The sequence below is a fragment of the Wyeomyia smithii genome, chromosome 2 (genome assembly GCF_029784165.1).
Source record: "Wyeomyia smithii strain HCP4-BCI-WySm-NY-G18 chromosome 2, ASM2978416v1, whole genome shotgun sequence".
Taxonomy (NCBI): domain Eukaryota; kingdom Metazoa; phylum Arthropoda; class Insecta; order Diptera; family Culicidae; genus Wyeomyia; species Wyeomyia smithii.
The window spans coordinates 80,809,550-80,831,603 of NC_073695.1; the positions used below are offsets into that span (position 1 = coordinate 80,809,550).

Genomic DNA, 22,054 nt, shown 5'->3' on the forward strand with positions numbered 1-22,054 from the left:
TTTGGTTTCTTATGTCACGTCACGTCCTAGGTAACACCACAGATAACAGACATCCAAGCTAGTTTCGCTTCATGTGTAAAAAGATTCAACGGTTTTTTAGCATGTCGCAATACGCAGTATGGTGGCGCTAAGAACACTTAGTAGTCAACGATTTAATAAAATCGATAGTTTTACAGCTTTTATCGATATTATCGCAATAAGAAGGGTTGCGGTTTTTAATGTAGAAATTTCGAGCAGTCGTAATTTGTACACAATCGACAATTTTATTCCTTCCCAGCTTATATTTACGATAAATATGTTTGTTTTAATGTTGATTTGAAAAAAAAAACACCCAAACCCCCCCCATTACAAAATCAGTGTTATATCATTGCAACAACAGCGACTCTATAACCTGTGATAATGTTCATGCGTCTGGCAGCTTTGACTGTAATCCAGCGCTGCCATCACTAAACTGGTCAGAGTCGCAAGTTGCAGAAAGATGTCGTTAGCATTCCAAACGAGTAAAAGTTTGAAATCTTACACACGATTTCTGGAGTTTTTTGTTCTAGCTTGGATGTCTGTTATCTGTGGTAACACTTAGTTTTGTTTTGATATTCAACCTAATTTTCAACTAAAGCTGCTCAAAAATATATACTTAATGCTGCAAATGAAAAACACAACAAACAATGAACCCACATAAACTGCCACTGCGCCACTGAGGTGTCAATTTGATAGAGCGAAATAAGAAATTGGGCAATGAATGATTATCACAGAAGTCTAAATAGTCATGCAAGGGGCAATATACGCAATTTATTCCGACCTGTTTGAAGAATGCCGACTTAATTATATTTTAACCCACAGTCCTCTCATTCTTCGCAAACTATACCCGCTAGGACCAACCATCTGTCAAATCGTATGTATGGTGCTACCTGGGGCCACGTAATGTTCGCTGTCAGTTTGAGTTTTCCTGGTCGCGTTTCGGTCGTCACTTTAATTCGTTGTCGTTTTCGCAAAAGTTTTTAGTTTCATTAATCTGTAGAAAATAGTCCAAAACCGAAGAAAATCATTGGTAACTTGTGACTTCCTTGGAGGAAAATGTTTTACAGTTGATTACGCTTACAAAACGGTCGAAAACGTAGCGCTGAAGCTCGTGCAATCTTTACCTCATAGTGTGAGTTTTCCGTTTTTGCAGTTTCTTTTCTTTTTGTCAGCAAAAAAGGTGAGCAGAATAGATTATTCTGAAAGTGCACAGAAGTTTAATGATTATTGCGTATCACAGTGAAAAAGTGTTGGAAAGGTAGACCGAAAATCGCTTATTTGGGTAGACAAAAAATCTGCCAAAGATAGAAATGCAGGGTGAATAATCATCGAAGTTAAACGTCATTGAACAGAGAGGATCACCCTTTGCTTCCTCAAACCATTCCATGAGGTCGTGCTTCACGCAGGACGGGGGCAATATATTACCTTGACGGAGGCTATTCGTTTGAAATGATTGCAGTCTTACGTTCAGAGCAGTGGAAGTGACTGCTGTAATTGCGGAGTTTCCAATTACTATCTGTTTGGCTTTGAGCTGCTTCTGATAGACGCGTCCTCGCATTGTGTCTCGGCCTTGTCCAACAGTGGCATAAATTCTAGAAGTAGGTCAATATCGTATCATCACACGTTTCACGAAGGTGCAAGGCCGAGAACCGAATGCCCATTTGATTGGCACTTGCGAAGGTATCAAATTTGGTGAGTTGGTCGCATTAAGGGGTTAGTAGAGGACAAAAAAGAAGAAGTTTTTGCGAAATTCGTTAATTTCCTGCAATTTTCAAGTAACTTATTTGTTTTTGTTTTGAATAATTTTACGATATCAAATTAGTAAATTAGAATCAAACAGCTAGTTTAAATTTCTGTCGGATCGTTATTGTATTTTACTATAGCTCTAAAACAGCAAAAACTGTACTGAAGATAAAGCTTCAGAATAATGAATGCTTTTAAGCTGATTATTTATATTGTTTGAACTTGCTTTGTCTAAAATCATCAGAACGTAAATGGATTATTGCATTAAAGTTGAATGAGCATCATACGTAGGAAGCTTAGTTTTTTCTCTACTTGAGGTAATTGCGACTGATGTCGTGGATCGAATGACCCAATATTAATGGTATAGTAGTTTGCGCAGTCATTGTAGATACAGTTTGATAAGGGAGGTAAAATTGAGTCTGCAGAATTAGGTAAAATATAACGAAATAGACGAATCGATACGAATTACGGTAGAAGAATCAAAGCTGTAGAGCTGAAGTTGTGAGCAACTATGATAATATGTATCGGCTCACCTTGTCTTGGCTTATGGAATATATTTTCAAGAATGATGAATTTTTTATGTAGGTAATTGGTTTTGAACTCAATACATTTATTGATTTCGTTTGCAAAAGCAGATATTCTCGAATGTTGTTTTCGCTAGGATACCATATTTGAAATTCTTATGTATTTATCCGTATTTTTCAAATCATGGTCCAGCTTTTATCCTTTTTCTTGCTTTTGATGATGAAAAATTTTGGCTAACAAAACAATAGAAATAGACGTTGATACCGTTACTAAAGACTTGGAAACAAATTATTAGTGTGAGCATATCGAACTCTATGTTGTGCATTCCCGTATTTTCAGAAGAATTTTGGCTGCGACTCTTTTTTCTCCTAGGTTGTTTATAATTGTTGTAAAACTTCAACAGTCGACAGAAGTTAGTTCTTTTGATATATTTCTTACTCGATTCGATATTACCTTTCATTTTAGCTCTGGTGTCGAAGTACGTTACTGATCTATCAAGTAGCGCTAGACCCGCAATTGTCACAGAACACAAAGAATGTCGAATTCCGCTTTTGAATTGCAGTACCTGGTCTTCTACTCGATTTGATTACGTGTTTTTCCAAAATATTAATTGTTCTCGTTCACAGTAAAAAATACTCCGCCTGATGGAAGTGTCGACTGTTATCATTAGGACGTAGAACAATAGGAACCTAGAAAAAGTAGAAACCAACCAAATCAAGAGTTTAGTACAGTAGTTAGTTGATGTTTCATCAGTGGCAGACTTGTAGAATGTAGTCGTAAAACAAAAAAAAAAATGAAACGCGCTCGTAATGTAGTTTCAGGCTTCCTGATCTATGCCAAGATCAAATTCAAGCATTTCCGCAAAATGAAAAAGTCTTCGTGGCGTATGCAGTCGAATGCAGAAAAGTTTAAATATTTCCTTTTCCTACATGCAGAAAAAAAATATCTTCGAATGTTTCTGAAACTTAATTACCATTTTCGCTCATATGCCTAGAGTTGCTTCTCTCAAACCGAACATTATCAAGCAGGGCCGAATTTAGGTGCTGGGTATTTTCATTGTGGGCCTGTGTATATCACGTCTATCTGCGCTTTGCGTTCCATTTCGTTAATACAACTTAAGGTGAAGTCTAAGAAATTCGTAGTGATGGAGCCGGCAGTCATAAGACCATATTGGTCAGACGAAACACAACACTATATTTTGTCACTCACGATAATTTTAAAAAATTTTGAAAACGGAATATTATGGAATTTTTCCAAACATCCGGGAATTTTACTGATGCGAAGGATTTATCAAAGATGCGGCATAGTGGCTCAGCAAGCAACTCGGCGCATCGGCGTTATATTACAGCGGGTCATGTCAGGTCCAGCGAAATAAGACGTTTGTAATTTCTTGGCAGCAGTGATGACCATTACCGGAGTGCTTCCAAAGACATCTAAGTCAACACAATTATTCGGAACGTTCTGTATAGCACTTTCGACGGACCATGTAGAGACAGGATCGGAAGTAAAAACCGACTAGAAGAACGTGGCGAACATTTCATATGCATCAGTAGATGACTTAGATTCATCAAGAAACACCAATTGAAATTCGCGAAAAACACACTTGCACTGGACTGATGAATGGCGCGAAAAAAAAAATTAATCTGTATGGTCCCGATTGCTGTAGTTACTATTGGCATGATTTGAGAGATAAAGATGTTTTAAGATATTCTTGTTATATACAAGTGAATCATCTTGGTTGAAGGAATGAACAAATACGAATGAGCTATTTTTCTTTCTAAACTACTGACATTATTAATACTTAGCATACTATGACCATTTCCGTTTTCTACTCTAACAGTCCTCCTAAACGGTAATGGTTAACCCAATTAGTTTTTCTAGTTTTTCCAGTCTAACGTGCTGCAATGGTTTCGTCATGAGGTTTGCTACCATCTTCAGATGGGGAGTAGATACACTTCTCGATTAGATCCTTTGTAAAATAAAACTTCGTCGCTATGTGCTTCATTTTCCTTGTTAATTTTTCTCTCCATAATTTTTAGACAACTCGTTCCTTTGAGGTACCGCACCACGTGCTTGAGTTCACTTCAGTCTTCTTCCCTTGGAAGATTCGTCTTTCTGCTCAAGATTGATACAGCGGTCGAAATATACAGAACCTTTCCAATTAACTTCTGATATTCGGTATTGCTTGCCAATGGAGTCCCTTCCTTTTCATTTTTGAAATATCCGGGATCTAACGGAGTTTTGGAAATCTTGGCATCCGTCAGCCCGCTTGACTCCACTACTTCACGTATGTACTTCTGCTGGCTCAAAAAATAATTACCATGACGGTCTTTTTCAATTTCCATCCCTAGGTAAAAGCGGATATCACCCAACTCGCTGACCTCGAACGACCCCTTCAGACTTCCCACAAGTGTTTCAATCATCTTTAGATCTTCGTTTGCCATCACCAGGTCATCAACGTATACTGCCATCAACGTCCGAAATGTGGTTTGCTGCACTATCGGAGCGAATACTTCGTCGTAATCAGATGCATACTGTTGGCTAAAGCCTTGGGCAAACAAACGAGCTTTAAATCGAACTACTTCTCCGTTGATGTCTCGCTTAAGCTTGTACACCCACTTGCATCCTACAGCTTTTCGTCCTGGAGGGAGATCAGCCAACGTCCAGGTATTATTGGCATGAATCGACTCCAATTTCTCCGCCATTGCCTGCTTCCAGTTCTTTGCGTATGGCGAAGCCATCGCCTCCCTATAATTTCTTGGTTCATCAACCGCGCCTGATCCATGGTTAGCATCCAACACCAAGCATTGTTTGGGATGATGATCGTTGTCTTCATCACTGGAATCCATCTACTTCTCGCAACACATCGGGTTTGACCTGGCGATTAGGATTGACTGGAAGACCTTTGCTCTGAACGTTGAAATCTTTATACTCGCCTGGAAACACGTGCTCCCTTCCACTGCGCCTCAACACCTGTGACCTAGGTGGATTTGAAGATTGTCGTGGAGGGAGCACAGTCACATCGTTGGAGTCAGTACATGTGTCTTTGGTGTCCTCATCTTCTGAAATCTCCTCTGCAGTTTCGTATGCTGCTTCATCATATTCTTGAATGACAGGAACGTTCGGAACTGTCGCTGGAACACTACTGAATTCTACCGGAACTGTAGTTCGTTGTTCGTTAGATGGAAGACCCTTTTCTCCGCTGCATTCGTCGATGAAACACACCTCTCTACTCTTCAGGAAACACTTCGTCTTGGGATCATACAAACGGTAGCCTTTTGTCTCCTCCTCAAATCCAGTCAGTATACATGGTCTCGACTTTGTATCCCATTTCTTTCGTTTTTGTTTTGGCACTTGCACCATGGCCTTCGTTCCAAACACTCTAACATGAGAAACGTCTGGTTTCCGTCCGCTCCAAACCTCTTCAGGAGTCAAATCATGTCCGCGAGTGGGAGATCGGTTCACAAGATATACTGCTGCTGCCGTTGCTTCTGCCCAGAAGAATTTCGGAAGGTTCGCTTCGAATAGCATGCAACGTGCCCGTTCGGTAATTGTTCTGTTGGCACGCTCTGCCAGTCAATTCTGCTCTGGCATATAATCGTTGATTGTTTTGTGCCGTATTCCCATTTGTTTCAAGAAACTTTGAAACTTATTGATATATTCCTTACCATTATCTGTTCGCAGGATTTTTATCTTTTTTTCGTACTGGCGCTTTGCTTGTGCTTGGAATTCCTTGAAACAACCAAGGACCTCCTCTTCAGATTTTGTCTTCAAGAAGTAAACGAACATCTTCCGAGATCGATCGTCGATGAACGTTACATAATAACGACTTCCTGATGGTGATGATACCTCCATTGGTCCCGCTATGTCGGAGTGAATCACTTCTAACAATTCCTCTGCTCTCGATCCGCTCTTGCTAAATGGAATGCGGGTCTGCTTCCCCATTGGACACACGGTACAATCGTTGCGTTGTTCGTTTGAAATTTGCATTCCGCACGCGATGCCATTCGCCAATCTTTTCACGCTGTTGTAGTTGAGATGTCCTATCCTTTTATGCCAAGTTTCTGCAGATGCAATGGCAGAGCTCAACATTACCTGACTAGCCCTATGACGACCCCTTTCCAACTGCCCCAGCTTGAATAAATCATTTTCGACGACTCCGGTTGCTACCAGTTTACCTTGTGTGTTTTAGATCTCACAGCCGCTGGATTGAAATACAACCTTAAATTCTTTTTTCACAATCTGTACCACCGACAGAAGGTTTGTCGAAAGATGAGGGATGAATTGCACATCGTGTACTGGAATCTCAGCTCCATTTTTCTGACACGCTGGATGAGGAGTTGCCTTACCACAAGCTTCAATTTTCATCGTTTCCTTGTTTGCAGCAACAACAACTCCATTTTCGGTTCGTACGTCCTCCAGCAGTTCCAGATCCCACGTCATATGTCTGGTCGCCCCCGAATCTAAATACCACTGGTTCTTCTCCTGGCTTTGAATTGTCGATAGTACCGTGCAAAAGGCATCTGCCTTTTTGCTTACGGTTCCAGAATTCTCCGGACAGAACTTTGCGATGTGACCGAACTTGCTGCATTTTCTACATTGCGGGCCTTTAGACTGTGCCGAGCTTTTGTTTTTGCTTCTTCCGTTGCCATGGGCGATTCCGGTTTAGCTTTGAACTTACCCCCAGCAACGAATGCTTTTTTTCACTTGGCAACAGCTCTTCCTGCAGCAGAATTGTTTTTATAGAATCCCCCGTTATAGCTGTTCCCGAGTTCTTCAGAGCCATGACCATGGGTTGATATCGCTCAGAAAGTCCAGCTATCAAAAGAACACCTACAAACCGTTCCGGAATCGTGAATCCAATTTCGTTTAACTGGTGGCACGTCGATATCATCCTGTTCGCGTAGGCTTCCATAGTTCCGCACGCTTCTAGTTCAGTCTGATCAGCTTGTAAAGCAGACCAACTTCCCGCGTCAGGCCACCTTCCTCGAACGCGTTGTTGAACTTCGTCCAAGCTTCCCGAGCTGTTTTTGCATCACGTACATGGTAGAAATTTGCCGGCTCCAGGAACAAGATAATCTTTCCTCTGGCCTTCTTGTCCTTGACAGGATTCACCGCTTCCGAACTTCCATCTTCATTTTTCTTAGGTTCGATGGCTTCCCAAAGATCTTCAACTTCAAGATAGGTTTGTACGGCGAATTTCCTAGTACTCCAATTTTCTCTGCCAACCAGTCTCTCGATTCCGGGATTCGAAGTCGCCATTTTCAACGTCAGACTGGACCGATAACCTCTTGTTATATATAAGTGACGTCTTGGTTGAACGAATGAGCTATTTTTCTTTCTAAACTACTGACATTAATAATACTTAGCATACTATGACCATTTCCGTTTTCTACTCTAACAGATATTTTAATGCCTCATTTGGACGATCCGATGACTGATTTGATCATTTTGCAACAAGATAAATCCTGTTTTCCTGTATCACGTCAATCAATGGCATGGAAATCACTGCTCATGAATGATCGGCCCATAGTTCAGATTCTAATTCGATTGAGAACCTCAGGAGCTTCTAAGGTTTATGCAAATGAACGTTAGTTTGATACCATGATTGACCTGAAAAAGTGCTTTAAGGAATACTAAATCAACCAACAAATTATCAACATTGTCAAATCAATAGCCACCAGAATCTTATACGTAATTAGGAACGACGAAAGAGCATTAGTAAACGACCAAAGTTTACTGATTTAATTATCGAAAATAAAAAAGAGTAGTCTACGAAGGTTTGAAAATCGCGCGCGATGATCAGATAGGCAGGGCTGAATTTGAAATTTAAATCATTTGAAATGGAGAATACTTTTACATTTTTTTACATTATCAAAATACTCTTCAGAGTAATCGAAACGATTTTAGTTCTGCTTATTGTTATCGGACATTGGTTTCCTAGCCGGTCTAGGATATTTTCGAGTTGGAAATAATCTCGACTTCCCTTATAAATCACATCGAAGTTGACAGTTGGACAGCTTGCCGCTCACGGCAGGAATTGCCTCGTCGGGATTGTATCGACTTTGTAGATGATAAAACTGGATGTTGGCTTAACTCAGATGCAATTAATGTCTTGTAGCTGACAGTTGACAAATAAATTGATACCGACAACGCTTTGTCGATAAATTACTTGATTTTTGACGAATATTTTCTCTATTTGATTCGCTGCAAAGCTGTTGATCAATTGTGAAGAAATTTATATCTGTGATGAAAATCAGTTCGTTTTGTTTGCTTATCTGGTTTAATTGTTTTAAAATAATTATCTTGTAGACAAATCGTCTCTCTCAAATGTTTGTAGGTGGGACCATTATCATCATTTATAATTTCGGTGGGCTAAACGAATGCATCGCGCTGTGTGTCTCATTTTTGTATGAACGAGAAAGAAACAATATCGTTGTGAGCATAATAAAAATCAAGCATAAGCGTTTGATCCCTTCCAGCTGGTGTCGAGGTACGATGCTGGCCTAACAAGCCAGTCACCGTAGGTTCAAGTCTCTACTCGGGAGAGACTGTTAGTGTCAGTAGGATTGTAGCGCTAGCCCCACATATGTCCGAAATCTGTGTATAATAAACAGAAGGTCAAGTTCCGAATCGTAATGTAGCACCAAGGCTTTGCTTTGCTTTTAAGTGTTTGAATGAATAGATGAATTCACTTCATCTTTTTTTTTTGAATTTTTGAAAATAAGAAACATTAGCATCGAAACGTATTTTTGCAGTTAAATATCGCACTTTGTAAACGTAATTCAGTTGGAACAGAGCAGTCACGATTGGGCCAAAACTATGTGCTAATTGTTTTGTAAATTAGCAACATTTCAGCCAAACCGTGTTCTGGTCTAACTTTTACTTTTCGCTTTTTATAGTATTTGTTATGATGTACACAACAGCATATCACTTCTACGCTGGTATAACGTTCATTTCGTATGTATTTTTTTACTCTAGAAATGAATTCCAACGCGTGCTGCGTAAACGAGTTTCAAGTTCACTGCCAGATCCTATTTTCCTACAAGTGCGTTTCGTCTATTCGCTTGGCACATTCTGTCTACGAAAATTTACCTGCACGCAGAGCTCGTCATAATGACGTGAGCAAAAATCCACAGGTGGTTCCGCGATTATTTTGTGATGATATACTTTTTGTCGGTTCATCTCCGAGGCTCCTCGCTAACTGTTTGCAGTTGAATGCCAATTATTTCTTCGCACCATCAGATTGATAGAATTTAAAGACGAACCATGCGATTCACGTATACCATACAAAGCGTTATCACGAGTGCGCTTTCAACAAAAATTGCCACGTTGTTAACCATAATCCACTCTCCTGCCTAATCTACGTTTCTGACGATTCTAAAAGTTAATGTCGTCATTTCGTTGTGTAAATTGATAACACAACAAAAACTTAATTTGCGTCATCACTGGTTGATTGTTGTATTGGGTAAAGGCAAAAATGGCTTGATTGTGCTCACAGCAAAATGTGTAGAGTTGCTGCATACCAGCCAGTATTTGAACGCATCAACGCGCGGTCAAGTTCATGGGGAGGTACGAACAGAACTGCTAAAGCAGGCACGTGTATGCGGAACAGATTGCTGCATTCATTTGTGCAATGCAATAGTGTGTATGTCTACTGTAGTCGTGTACATTTTTGATAGTGTAGAGCTAATTTTTTTGTTTAAAAAATGATAAACTGCTTTCTGCAACGGTATTGGTAGTAGTGATGGGAAATATCGCCCAAAACCGACATCGATAACAATCGATAATTCCGGGGCTTTTATCGATATTATCGATAAGTATCGATAATTTGACAGCTAACGTTTGCGGTAATTTTTTTTTTCAGATGGTGATGAAAAAAAACTATTTCAGATGGTGATGAAAAAAAACTAAGACAGATAATTGAGTTGGATAAATTTCCCGTGGAAGGTTATCATGTTAGCTTCCTCACAAAAAAATATTACGTCCTTGCGTGCAGCCTTCCCGCAGTTAACCGGAACATTCGCCATGGCGGACGAAAACATGCGTGTAGCCGTGTTTTTGAGCTCTTTCTTCGTTTTTTTTATTAATTCCTCCTCCGTTTTCGCGACAAAATTGTTAGAATAGATCTTGCGCTTCAAGTTTGTTCAGAAATTCTCGATGGGAAGCAGATGGGGGACAATATATCTAGCTAATGGTAGCAGTGGTAATAGGCTCCTACAAGGGAGATGGGGGACATTGGGCGGATTCGCCGACTTCAGTACCACATCGATATTCAGCCGCTCCATCTCCTCCAACGATCGCTTCGAGTAGTTGGCCGACGTCAAATCTGTCCAGAACACCGTGTCTTCGCGCTTATGGTATTTCTTGATGAACGACGCAACTTCTGTCAGGCACTTCGTACTATAAATTTCCCCGTTCACGGCCAGCCCGGAGCGAAAGAAGAGCAACTTTGAAATACCTTTCTCACTGATTTTCAGCTAAAGCCGCACATTCTTGGGGAACTTGGTCTGTTAAATAAACTTTACCTCGGTGCTCACTTTCTTCGTGGGGGAGGTAAAACACGAAGAGCCCTGCTAGTCGTTGCAATCCATGGTGAGATAGGTCTAGTCGTCCAATACCACTGCCGCGTCGCGATTCACCGGGAAAATTGACTTGACCATCTTATTCAACCGCTGTTGCTGCGTCATTGCCTGCAGCTCCGAGACCAGTGGACGGGACTGCCGCTTCCTGCATGTATGTCCATGTTCTCCACACTGTTTTAGAGCATGCACCAACCTCTCGGCCAAGTGCACGCAGCGACTTTTCCTCTCGGTCTTCCTCTTCAGCATCCTTTGAAGCTGCTTGTCGCTCAGGGTCGTTTGCCGTCCTGAACCGGGCTTTCTTTCGATGATCTGATCGTTGGCCAATAGTGTCAAGATGTTGTAGATGCCAGAACCGGCATACCCTTTCTACGGAGTAGTTTCAAGCCGAAGTTCGTTTTGAAGGTTGTAGAATAAGGGAAATAATTGAAGCAGGCAAAATTCTGTCAATTTTTAAATGGCCAAAACTTTACGAAAAATGAATCAATTCTAACAAAACAGGTTTCATTTTACTGGAAAACTGTCCTAGTTTCCTAGTATTACTCGAGAACTGGACGTGACCAAGGGTCACTGGAAATGTTTCGGATTTCCAGAGTGTGTGCCAAAGTGTACATTTTTGCAACGCGTAGAACTTTTTCTGACATTCTGTTTCACTTAAGTTTATATGTTGTCAATAAATCAGAATTTATTTCGGATTCATTTGTAGCCAAAGATTGAAAATTCGCCAAGGAATCATAGAGGTATGAATTTATTAAGTATGGGTGTTGATTTTGGCGGTTTTTTCCCTGTCGGGTACTAACTTTCTTTGAGCTTGCAGCACTCTAGCAGAATTCAATCGAACATTGTGGGTGTGTAGGTCTTATTAAACCAAGCAACTTTGCGTATGAAAATTTATCTGGATTAACATTTAAAAAGGTCAGCTTATTTTCACGCGGATTTTCTCTAAAAGGTTTTTTATGCAGATTTTCAAATTAACGTGGTTTTTTACGCGAATTTTTGAATTAAAGCGGTTTTTCAAGCGGATTTCTGAATTAACATGGTTTTTTCACGAGGCATGTATCCCCCGCGTAAGAAAACCTAACTGTATTTGAACTTTTTTCTTATGAAACAATATATCTTAGTAAAAATTATCTGAACTTTCCTTCAAAAATATAAAAAATGAGTTAAAGATCCTACTCTGAAAAAAATATAATTTTAAAAACAAAAAATGATTTTAAAAAAGATCGGTGATCTCAGATTTTTACAAATGAAGTATTTTAGATAGACAATTTAGTTGCCCAAAACGTTCTATGCGTTGCAAAAATTTACACCTTGACACACACTCTTGAGTCCGAAACATTTTCGGTGTAGGTTGGTCACACCAAGTTCCCAAGTAATACTAATATAAAACTGTTTTCCAGTAAATGAAACCGGTTTCAAAATTGATCCATTTTTCGTAAAGTTCTGGCCATTTAGAATTCGAGAGAATTTTATTTATCTCAATTATTTTGTCTACCCCCTGTATAAATCAGGATACTTTTTTGGCGCAACAATTTCGTTGATTTGGTTTTTTAGTGGAACTAACAATTGTTTGTTGGGTAACAGATACTTTAAACTTAAACAGTTCCAAGTTAAACTAAACAATTACCAGAGAATCACCAATAGACTGCCGCTATGCATGTCCATGATATTATAAGAGTTGGCAAGCCATAGAAAATGCATTTTATTACAATTTCGTATCATTGTTTTTTATGAGATGGTGCAAAAAGTTTGGATATTTTTTTAAAGTTCTCTAGTACTAAGTTGTCTAATTCATCTGTTCTTAGGAAACTAAAAACTATAAATACCTTTTTAGTTACCATTATTTCTCAGAAACTCAGTGACACCCGGGACGAACCTTTACACCACCCGCAACAATGCTAAATCTTGTCGAATAGCAGCACCCAACAAATACCTAGCGGCAAAAGCAACTCCTGGGGTAGGGTAGGAGAGGTCTCCTTCTTTTGGGTCTCCTCCAGTAACCAGCCGCACTGACTTGTGCTCACCCTTATAATATCGATAATTATCGTTAACGTCAAAAAATTAACGATAATATCGATGACCGGCGTTTATCGATATTATCGATAAGTATCGATAAGTTTCCCATCACTAATTGGTAGCTTAAATTATGACCCGGTAATTCGAGTGAGTATTCTAGTTTCTAGTAAACCTATTTTAATCTAGATGGTTACATGCGTAAGTTGTCTTATTATTGAAACGGTGTTTATATTATCGCTATTTTAACGAAGCTAATCCAAACTGTCTGTTTATTTTTTTTCTCTGCAATAATGGGGGAATTTTTCGTCATAATTTGCCTATGCATTGTTTACTCTATTTTCGCTACTAATCCACCCAAACAGCACCTTGCTTTACACTTTCTGTGGTTCGAATCAAATTGAATTACGATGCGGAGAGAAGTGATGAGCTGCGTAAACAACGATAACAACGTTTCGCCGGCTTGTTTAGAAACGCTTGTTCTATTCGATGCTTCAGCTAGTGGAGGCATTGCCAAGCTTGAATTCGAATTGGTAGTCGTGACAGCCGGTTTTAGTAGTTATCGATTGAAAGCGTGGCCAATATCCGATGTATAACATTTCAATCGGCAAGTCACTGTAGAGACTGCAGCAAATATTTTTATCTTATCTTTATGTGTAAACGTGAACGTTTGCCGAGAAGGTCAAGGCACAGCCGGTTGAGCTTGAGAGCTTTGAGATATACTGCAATTTGAATTGCGATGTTCAAGCAGAAATTTAATTATTTTGCTGACCGCGCGAAACAAATAAGATTTGGATCAGTTTACCTCGCGCATGCGTATCTTGGGTTGAATATACACAAAAGTTGAAACGTCCGCTCAAAATAGTAAAACTATCGAACAGCTGCTCGACCCTCTGCATAATCCTCTTTACAGATTCCTGTGTTATGTTCCTAAGCCCGTTGACATGAGTGCTTTCTGCCATTCTTCTAAAATTGCCAGTTTCAATTATCCAAAATCGGCCAACAGGGTGCAGCTCATTAATAGTTTTTTTACGTAGAATTACGTCTTACGGCAGCATATATAGGGGTACAAAATGAAAAACCGGAAGTATAAAGGGCATTATGAAAATTGTCCACTTTCAAATGCTTGAAACCCCTTCAGCTTCTAATATAACTGATTTCCTTAATTTTTATAGCAGTCTGTTGAAAAACAACTATGCGCCCACCAAAATACAGAAAATTGTAATTTTGTGGTGCTAACTATTGTACCATTGGAAAAAGTAGAGCTTTGTTTAACGCATGTTACGACCAATCAAACCTAAAGTACACAAACGATTTGACTTTATAGCCGATTTGGTGTTGTTGTTTTAGTTACTTCAGTCCACAAAGACACACTTACTTACTCAGTAGTCACGTGCAAATATTTTCATTGAAATTGCAGAAATTTGTGCAGAAATTTTCATTGTATAAAGGGCATCCACACGCCACGTGGACAGCTTTAGGGGGGGGGGGGGGGGGCTAGGTTTTGGTAAAAATCGTTCAAAATCTGTCCACGTGGAATGTGGATGGCCCCTAGCCGATTACTCCAGTAAGAGGACTGGAATCTGACTCGACCCACTCGACTGCCCGGTCGATCTCGATCGCGCAGACATAGCAAGTGCTGTTATATCTGCGCATGAGAAGACATTCTCTTAGTAGAAATAATAACTTTCGCAAGGCTGCGTGTGTAGTTGATTGGGGTAGGTACGTTATAGAACAGAATGCAGCAGAGTGTGATACGATATTAGGCTTAGGTGGGTATAGCTTATCGGTAGTTTAATTGGTTTAAGCACTATGTCGGAGACAGGAAAATTGTTTATTTCCGGCTCAAGTCATGTCTGGAGGAAGTATATTTTTTCTAAGCCTAAGCCACATTATTTAGTTTAGTAACTTTCCAAAAGTTAACAAAGCATTAATTGCTTTGTATTGAAAATTATTTTAAATAACTTAGTTATTTGATTTGCCAGCTTTTGAATAATAAGCAAATTAGTGAATAATGAAGGATGAAATACAGATTTTTTTCACATTTTTTACAAAACTTCTGAACCATGAACCGATTTGTAATTAATTTTGTTGATGACGAGTCATAAAAAAAATCACCAAATTTCTGAGAAAATTGAGTTAATACAGTCAGGTTTTTTTTTATAGTGGTCAGTCTAAAGGCCAAAATGCAGTATTATATATTTTCAGTATTTACACCAAAGATTGTGAATTTTTAGAAAACTGACGTATGATTACTTTGGTTCTAAAACGGAAAACATGATTGGAATGAGGTCGATGTATTGTACCGTTTTTGAGTTATTGGGGAAAGCAATCCGCGTATAAAGACCCGACTGTAATTCGATTTTGAACTTTAAACCTGAAAATTTGATTGTTTTGAAATTGGAGATGATGAGAAGTCTCCCTTGAAAAAAAATGATTCATTAAAAAAAAAATATATACCAGTAATCAACTAAATTCCTTTCAAACGTCGAAGTACTACATTAGAGAACGCCTAGCGTGATCCTTTTAGTATTAGTATCAATGTGCAAACGAGCTTTATTCAACGTTAAGCTTCTGTTATTTTATTCTGATTTGTGAAGACAGATCTGAGCTCAAGCAATCTTTATTACCTGTTCTTAATCGGGTAAATTGGTTGGTCTACAATCAAAGAGCAGTGGCGCATCTATGCTTTAGAGTGACTTTCTTCAGACACAGAATCCCATTATCGCGAAGTATGGAGAGGGAATAGCGATTTGTATAACACAATTAAATTATGACGGTTCAAATCAACAATTCCGGTTGGTGTTGTGTCTCTTCAGAATTACCAAAATAGTTATTTTATTTATTTGTCGGAAATACCAATACTTTTAATCATATCTCTGTACATTCCAACAAAATGCGATCGGTACTTTTCCAACACGTCAAGCACTTGCGTATCTGGTAGCGTTTACATTAATTAGAACTCAAATAACATACGTTTTACATTTGATATTGCAGTTAGTACGGACATATAATGTCCAACACATCACAATACTATGGAATGATGAACGGCTACCCAACAGCGACAAATGGATCTCAACAGCAGCAGCAGCAACAACAACAACAACAACATTATCCGCCTTCGCAACACCAGCCGGTGTCACAGCATCCTATAAAAAATGTAATGATGAACGGTCCCTCGCAACCGCTGCCTGTGATGGGTGGAATGCAACAATACGGCTTACCAACTGCTGCTGGTGCGGTGACCCCGGTGCAGAACGGACCGCCGACTTATCAGAGACCGCCATCTAACAGCCAGTTGCCGCAGCAAAACAACCGAGTGACAAACCTAATCTCTAATGGAAATAGCGCCAATTCATCACGCACGTCGTCACCCGCGCTTATAAGCAGAACTATCCCGGCGTCACAATTGCCTCCGGTAGCTGGAACACGAGTAGATACTAACCAACCACCTTCTAGTCAAAGTCAACTTTTAAGTAGTCCGGTAACTAGTAATTACAATATAAACTCTAGTAACAACTGGACAAGTGGGATCAATTCTGCATCGATAAATACACCACCAAGATCTGCATCTGGCCTTTCAACTCCACTAAATGCATCTACACCCAATCTAGGTCAGCTGCCAGTTAATGGTACAGCAAACAACCTTGTTAGTAGTATGCAAAATTTAAATATAAATCGACCATCATCAGCGCAGGAGCAGATGGGACCTTCGAATGGCACGGGTGCTTCACAACCACCGATGCCGGTTAACAAACACCCGAGTCAACAACCTCCATCTCTACTTGTGGGGCAACAACCAAATCCACAACAAAATCATTACAACGGAAATTATGTACCCGCAACACAGATGCCTCCTCAACCACAACACCCTAGTGGGCCACCACCAGTTGGGCAATTATACCAACCTATGCCCCCAATGTCCTCAGCCGCTCCTACGACATTGGTCACGTCAGCACCTGCTAAAAGGCCCATGTATCCAGCACAGACTATACCCAGCATGCCTACTTCACAAACTCCAAGTTATTATCAAAACCAACCGCAACAACAACAGCCACCCGATGCTCTCCCTGCTCAGCAATATCCTCAGCAACCTCATCAGCATAGTCATCTTCCACATCAGCACCAGCATTATCACCAACATCAACAGCAGCAACCCTACGGTGCCAACTTTCAGCAACAGCAACAACAGTACCAGGATCCGCAATATAATGTTGTGAAAACCGGTTTCAACCGTCTGTGGGGTAACAACACAGTGGATCTGTTGCAGAATCGGCACATTCTGCCAACAGAGAAAGTTCGACCCCCTATTATCCATCTGAACCATCCTTTCCAAGAAGCAGTTAACTGTAATCCGGAGTGAGTATCATGTTATTTACTTCAGTATTTTTTTGAAACTAAACATTCCATCACATTTCAGCATTTTCCGATGCACGCTAACCAAAATACCCGAGTCAAATCAACTGCTGCAGAAGTCACGTCTACCATTAGGTGTGCTAATACATCCATTCCGGGACCTGAATGTAAGTGTTCAATATTGTTGGCAATGAATACCACTCACTACCTACTAATATTTCATATACCATTTCAAGAACCTGCCCGTAATTTCGTGCAACACGATCGTACGCTGCCGAGCCTGCCGGACATACATCAATCCGTTTGTATTCTTTGTCGATAGCAAAAAATGGAAGTGTAACTTATGTTATCGAGTAAATGAGTGTAAGCATTCCTTTGGATAATCTTGTTATCTCGTCGAATATTGCAATCATTGAAAATCATCCAATTCATTTCCTTTTCAGTGCCTGAAGAGTTTCAGTATGATCCAGTAACAAAAACTTACGGCGATCCAACCAGACGACCTGAGATTAAGTCCAGCACAATAGAATTTATCGCTCCATCGGAGTATATGGTATGATAGATAACACTTGAAACCTGTAAATCGAGACAAAAAATAATCATTCTACTTCTAGCTTCGTCCACCGCAACCTGCGATATACCTGTTCCTGCTGGATGTATCTTCTTTAGCGCAACAGTCTGGTTATTTGCACACCGTCTGCAATACACTGATAGAACAGATTGATAATTTACCCGGTGATGCACGAATGCAGGTCGGCTTTATTGCATTCAACAGTGCAGTTCATTTCTATAATATCGCAGAGGGCTATAACCAGCCTCACGAGGTCACGGTTCTGGATGTCGACGGTAGGTCTTCTGTTTTGTTTTATTTTTACCCTTAAAGGTAAAATCCCTTTATTCTTTACAGATGTATTCCTGCCATACCCCGATAACTTACTAGTAAATCTGAAGGAAAGTAAGGAATTGATTAGAGACCTTCTGACACAGCTGCCCAAACGTTTTGAACATACTCACGATACTCACAGTGCGCTAGGAGCAGCGCTGCAGGTGGCTCTAAAGCTCATGGTAATAATGGTGTGATAATCAATGGTATTGCGTTATTCATAGCTGTACTTGTTCTAGCAGAGCGCATCGGGAGGTCGTGTAACGGTGTTCCAGTGTTGTTTGCCCAATTACGGACCGGGTGCACTGCAGTCGAGGTTATTAGTTATTAGTTATTAGTTCATATTTTGAAACAGTTTAGTTTAACATAGGGATGTTCATTTTCAGGGAGGATCCAAACAATCGTTCTTCTAAAGATGTTGCTCATCTAGGACCAGCGACAGATTTTTATAAACGATTAGCATTAGACTGTTCCGCTCAGCAGATTGCTGTAGACTTGTTTTTGCTGAATAGTCAGTACTGTGATTTGGCAACGATTTGTGAGTATTTGTTTCGTATATGTATATGTAACAATCAGGCTTTGAAGAGTTGAATACTTAAATGTGGTTTTTGCTTTTCATCTCTGATCTATTGTAAAATAATAATTTACTGTCTTTTGTACATATTAAAACGGACTTTATTGTTCATTTGTAGCTGGAATTAGTAAATTCAGTGGTGGTTGCATGCATCATATACCACTATACAGTGAAACGAAGCCTCAGCTGCTTAAAACGTTACAAAAGTGCTTTGAACGTTATCTTACCCGAAAGATTGGTTTTGAAGCGGTTATGCGAGTACGCTGTACCCGAGGGTTGGCGATCCACACATTCCATGGTAACTTTTTCGTGCGGTCAACGGATCTGCTGTCTCTACCCAACGTAAATCCAGATGCTGGTTTCGGAATGCAGGTAAACCCAGATGGTATTTATAAACTTGTTCAAATCTGGTATAACAGTTAAATTTTATTAGATCACCTACGAAGAAAGCTTAGCTGAATGTAAGACAGTGTGCTTTCAAGCAGCTCTGCTTTATACTAGCAGTAAGGCGGAAAGAAGAATCAGGGTCCATACGCTTTGCGTACCAGTAACGGCCAGTCTTTCGGAGGTTATGTATTCGGCCGACGCGCAGTGTATAGTTGGTTTATTAGCCAAAATGGCTGTGGATCGATCGTTGAGTTCCAGTCTGTCCGACGCCAGAGATGCCTTTATTAATGCAACTGTGGATATTTTTAGTGCTTTTAAAACTGCGCAAAATCTGCCACAGAACTCCGCAACAATTGTAGCACCGGAGAATCTCTCATTGCTACCGTTGTACATTTTGGCACTGATGAAGCATGTAAGTAATTTTAATAGCAATCACGAAAAGCTTAATTCAAGATTATACTGTTATTTTACACCTAGACTGCTTTCCGTGTCGGTACGAGTACTCGTCTGGACGACCGAGTATTTGCTATGAATGAGATGAAAACGATGCCTCTGGATCAATTGATCAGACACATTTATCCAGATTTTTATGTGCTTGACAGCCTATTTCATAGCGCTACACGGGAAAGTAGTGACGGCGAAGCACAGCTGGTGGAACCCCCTCGATTACAGTTATCAGCGGAGAAGTGAGTAACAAGCCTATTGCAGTCATGAAGAAGATAAATTGAATTTTGTCCTATCGTATTAGGTTCGATTCAAGATCTGTGTTCTTGCTAGACTGCGGTCCTCACATGTTTATCTATGTTGGATCTAATGTTTCACCAGATATTCTGAATGATGTTTTTGGTAAGAATTTTTTTTTTCGTTTCGCTAAGTTGGATAAGTAATGATATTTTCCTCATTTTATAGGAATTAACGCCGTATCAGAGATTCCGGATTTCTGCACCGAGCTACCAAGCAGAGAAACGCCTGCTAGTGAAGCATTGTTTGCATTTATCGATAGTATCAACGAAGAGAAACCGTACTCTACTTACATACAGGTCATCAGGTACTCACTATTTATTGTGATTAATAATCATCAGAACCACCACTAACCTTTGTTTATTTCTTTCATACCAGGGATACGAGTCAATTCCGCTCGCTGTTTGTAGAAAAGTTTGTCGACGACAGGAACCAAAGCTCGGTGTCCTATTATGAGTTTCTGCAGCATCTTAGGACTCAGGTAAAATAGAACGAACGCTAATACAGTGTGCTTTTAAAAAGAAGTGATCGAATGTATGCATCTAGCTTACACATCAGTAAACACACAATCGAGACACCGTTATAACTGGAGCAAGCTGAGCGCAAATTTTGTCTAATGAAATGATTGAAAAAGTAGGATACGAAGTTGTAGGAAATCATTGTACTATAGCTAATAAATTGAGAGGAATAAATTCTAGATAATCAATGGTTGAAAGTGTATAATAGAGTAATCAATGATCATAATATATATGGAAGAGTTTCTGTAATAGGCCAACCAATAGTTCTTAAACAGCTGCGGTTTTTCAATAGACAAATAGTTAGGCAGTTGAAAGCAAGATCCCAGCAACAATAATGCAAAAATTTATTTTTCAATCGACGGTGATTATAGTATTTTCTAATTTACATATTAATAAAGCGTAGGAAAATAAATATAAAAAACGAATGTTTAATGAAGAAACTTTATTAACGGATAATGTTTCTAAGCTGAAAAAAAACTAAATATGCAAATCTTTTATTGTAGCGAGAACGTAGATCACACGTGTTTGCATCTTTTTATGTACTAAGTAGTTCCAACCGGTTCCTTGCTTCCACTTTAAACCCGATAGTGCAGTAAGCAGCTAAACCAATACTCTCGTCGCGGAATGGTATTTCGAAATTTGGATAATTGTTTATAAGACGTTGTTGCTTTATATTACTATTATTTGTAATTACGTTTCCCAATCAAAGTTTAACTTCAAGCAAAGTATATTGGTATATATCGTTTATACGCCTGTACAGAAATATTTTTTTAGAATGTTTGCTCGGAAATTTCTGCATTATGTAAATATATTTTGCTTCAGAATGAATGCGTCGCACCACGAAATATCTAAGCGTAAATTTTTCATTTTTCTAAGGCGAATGTCGCAGTTTTCGATAAGAAAAATCTAGGCAGTTCTCCCGTTTTTATGATGTTTCAATTCGTCTCATGCTTATACAGACAGAAGCAATAACTGTGGCATTCGTCTTTGAATTCTTCATTTAGGTTCTTGATTAGTTTGACCCGATTCATCTATATTTTAATCAAGTATGTGTACCAGTTCTATAAGAAACTGATAGAATAATCAGTAATCAGATCATTATTTCTAAAAAAAAGTGGATAAAAGAAACGAGAAGTATTTGATGTATGCATGAACGCGTCATTGTGTATAATACAATCTTATGAAGGCATGTTTATTGGGAGTAATAAAACAGTTATGACAGCAAGATGTACTGTGTTCGAATTCTTCATTTCCAGGATGACATTACTTTATTTTATCCAGTATTTTTATATGTCACTAGCTGACCCGGCAAACTTCGTCCCGCCTATTTTAGTGTTTATTTTAATAATTTTAAACATTTCAAATTCATTGATTCCTTGCGATTGGATTATATCGTTTAAAAATAATTAGTTTTATCGGAATGGCAAATCCTCAACTTTTGGCTTTTGTACATGACCTCTATTCCAGATACATATTGGGTGCATTTCAGTTATTTTCGTTGTTTTCCAAAACTGAAAGTGGTCATCTTCTAATTCAAAATAGTGTCCAGTGTCAATGCTTGGCTTCTTTACATCATTTCGATTACGGACTTATCCATATGTAGTAGTATTCGGTTATTTTCGGCAGTTTTCCAAACAATTTCTGGCCCTGAGCGCCATTCTGGTTTAAGAAACACCCATATTGGGTGTTATTTGGTCATTTTCGGCTGTTCTCC

At 39.3% G+C, this 22,054-nt stretch overlaps 1 protein-coding gene across 5 annotated transcripts; it reads left to right on the forward strand.

Moving 5' to 3' along the window:
- Nucleotides 1-944: 944 nt before the first annotated feature.
- Nucleotides 945-21,565, forward strand: LOC129723775 (protein transport protein Sec24A). Of its 5 annotated transcripts, none has more exons than XM_055678189.1 (16): nt 945-1,198; nt 15,879-17,240; nt 17,302-17,404; nt 17,474-17,600; nt 17,681-17,790; nt 17,852-18,083; nt 18,145-18,302; nt 18,360-18,436; nt 18,507-18,658; nt 18,813-19,066; nt 19,128-19,493; nt 19,559-19,767; nt 19,830-19,927; nt 19,991-20,129; nt 20,201-20,303; nt 20,369-21,565. In XM_055678189.1, exons 2-16 carry the CDS (start codon nt 15,895-15,897, stop codon nt 20,381-20,383), a joined length of 3,489 nt encoding a protein of 1,162 aa, XP_055534164.1. In that variant the 5' UTR covers nt 945-1,198; nt 15,879-15,894; the 3' UTR covers nt 20,384-21,565. The 5 variants fall into 5 exon arrangements, with proteins under 5 accessions (XP_055534164.1, XP_055534166.1, XP_055534165.1 ...); XM_055678191.1 differs by having other exon boundaries at nt 18,363-18,436; XM_055678190.1 differs by having other exon boundaries at nt 945-1,150.
- The last annotated feature ends 489 nt before the right edge of the window (nt 21,566-22,054 follow it).

Coding starts and splice junctions, on each gene's coding strand:
- LOC129723775 (XM_055678189.1), top strand. CDS start 15,895: ATGTCCAACACATCACAATACTATGGAATGATGAACGGCTACCCAACA. Junction 17,405..17,473: donor ATCCATTCCGGGACCTGAAT/GTAAGTGTTCAA, acceptor TACCATTTCAAG/AACCTGCCCGTAATTTCGTG. Junction 19,494..19,558: donor TTTTGGCACTGATGAAGCAT/GTAAGTAATTTT, acceptor TTTTACACCTAG/ACTGCTTTCCGTGTCGGTAC.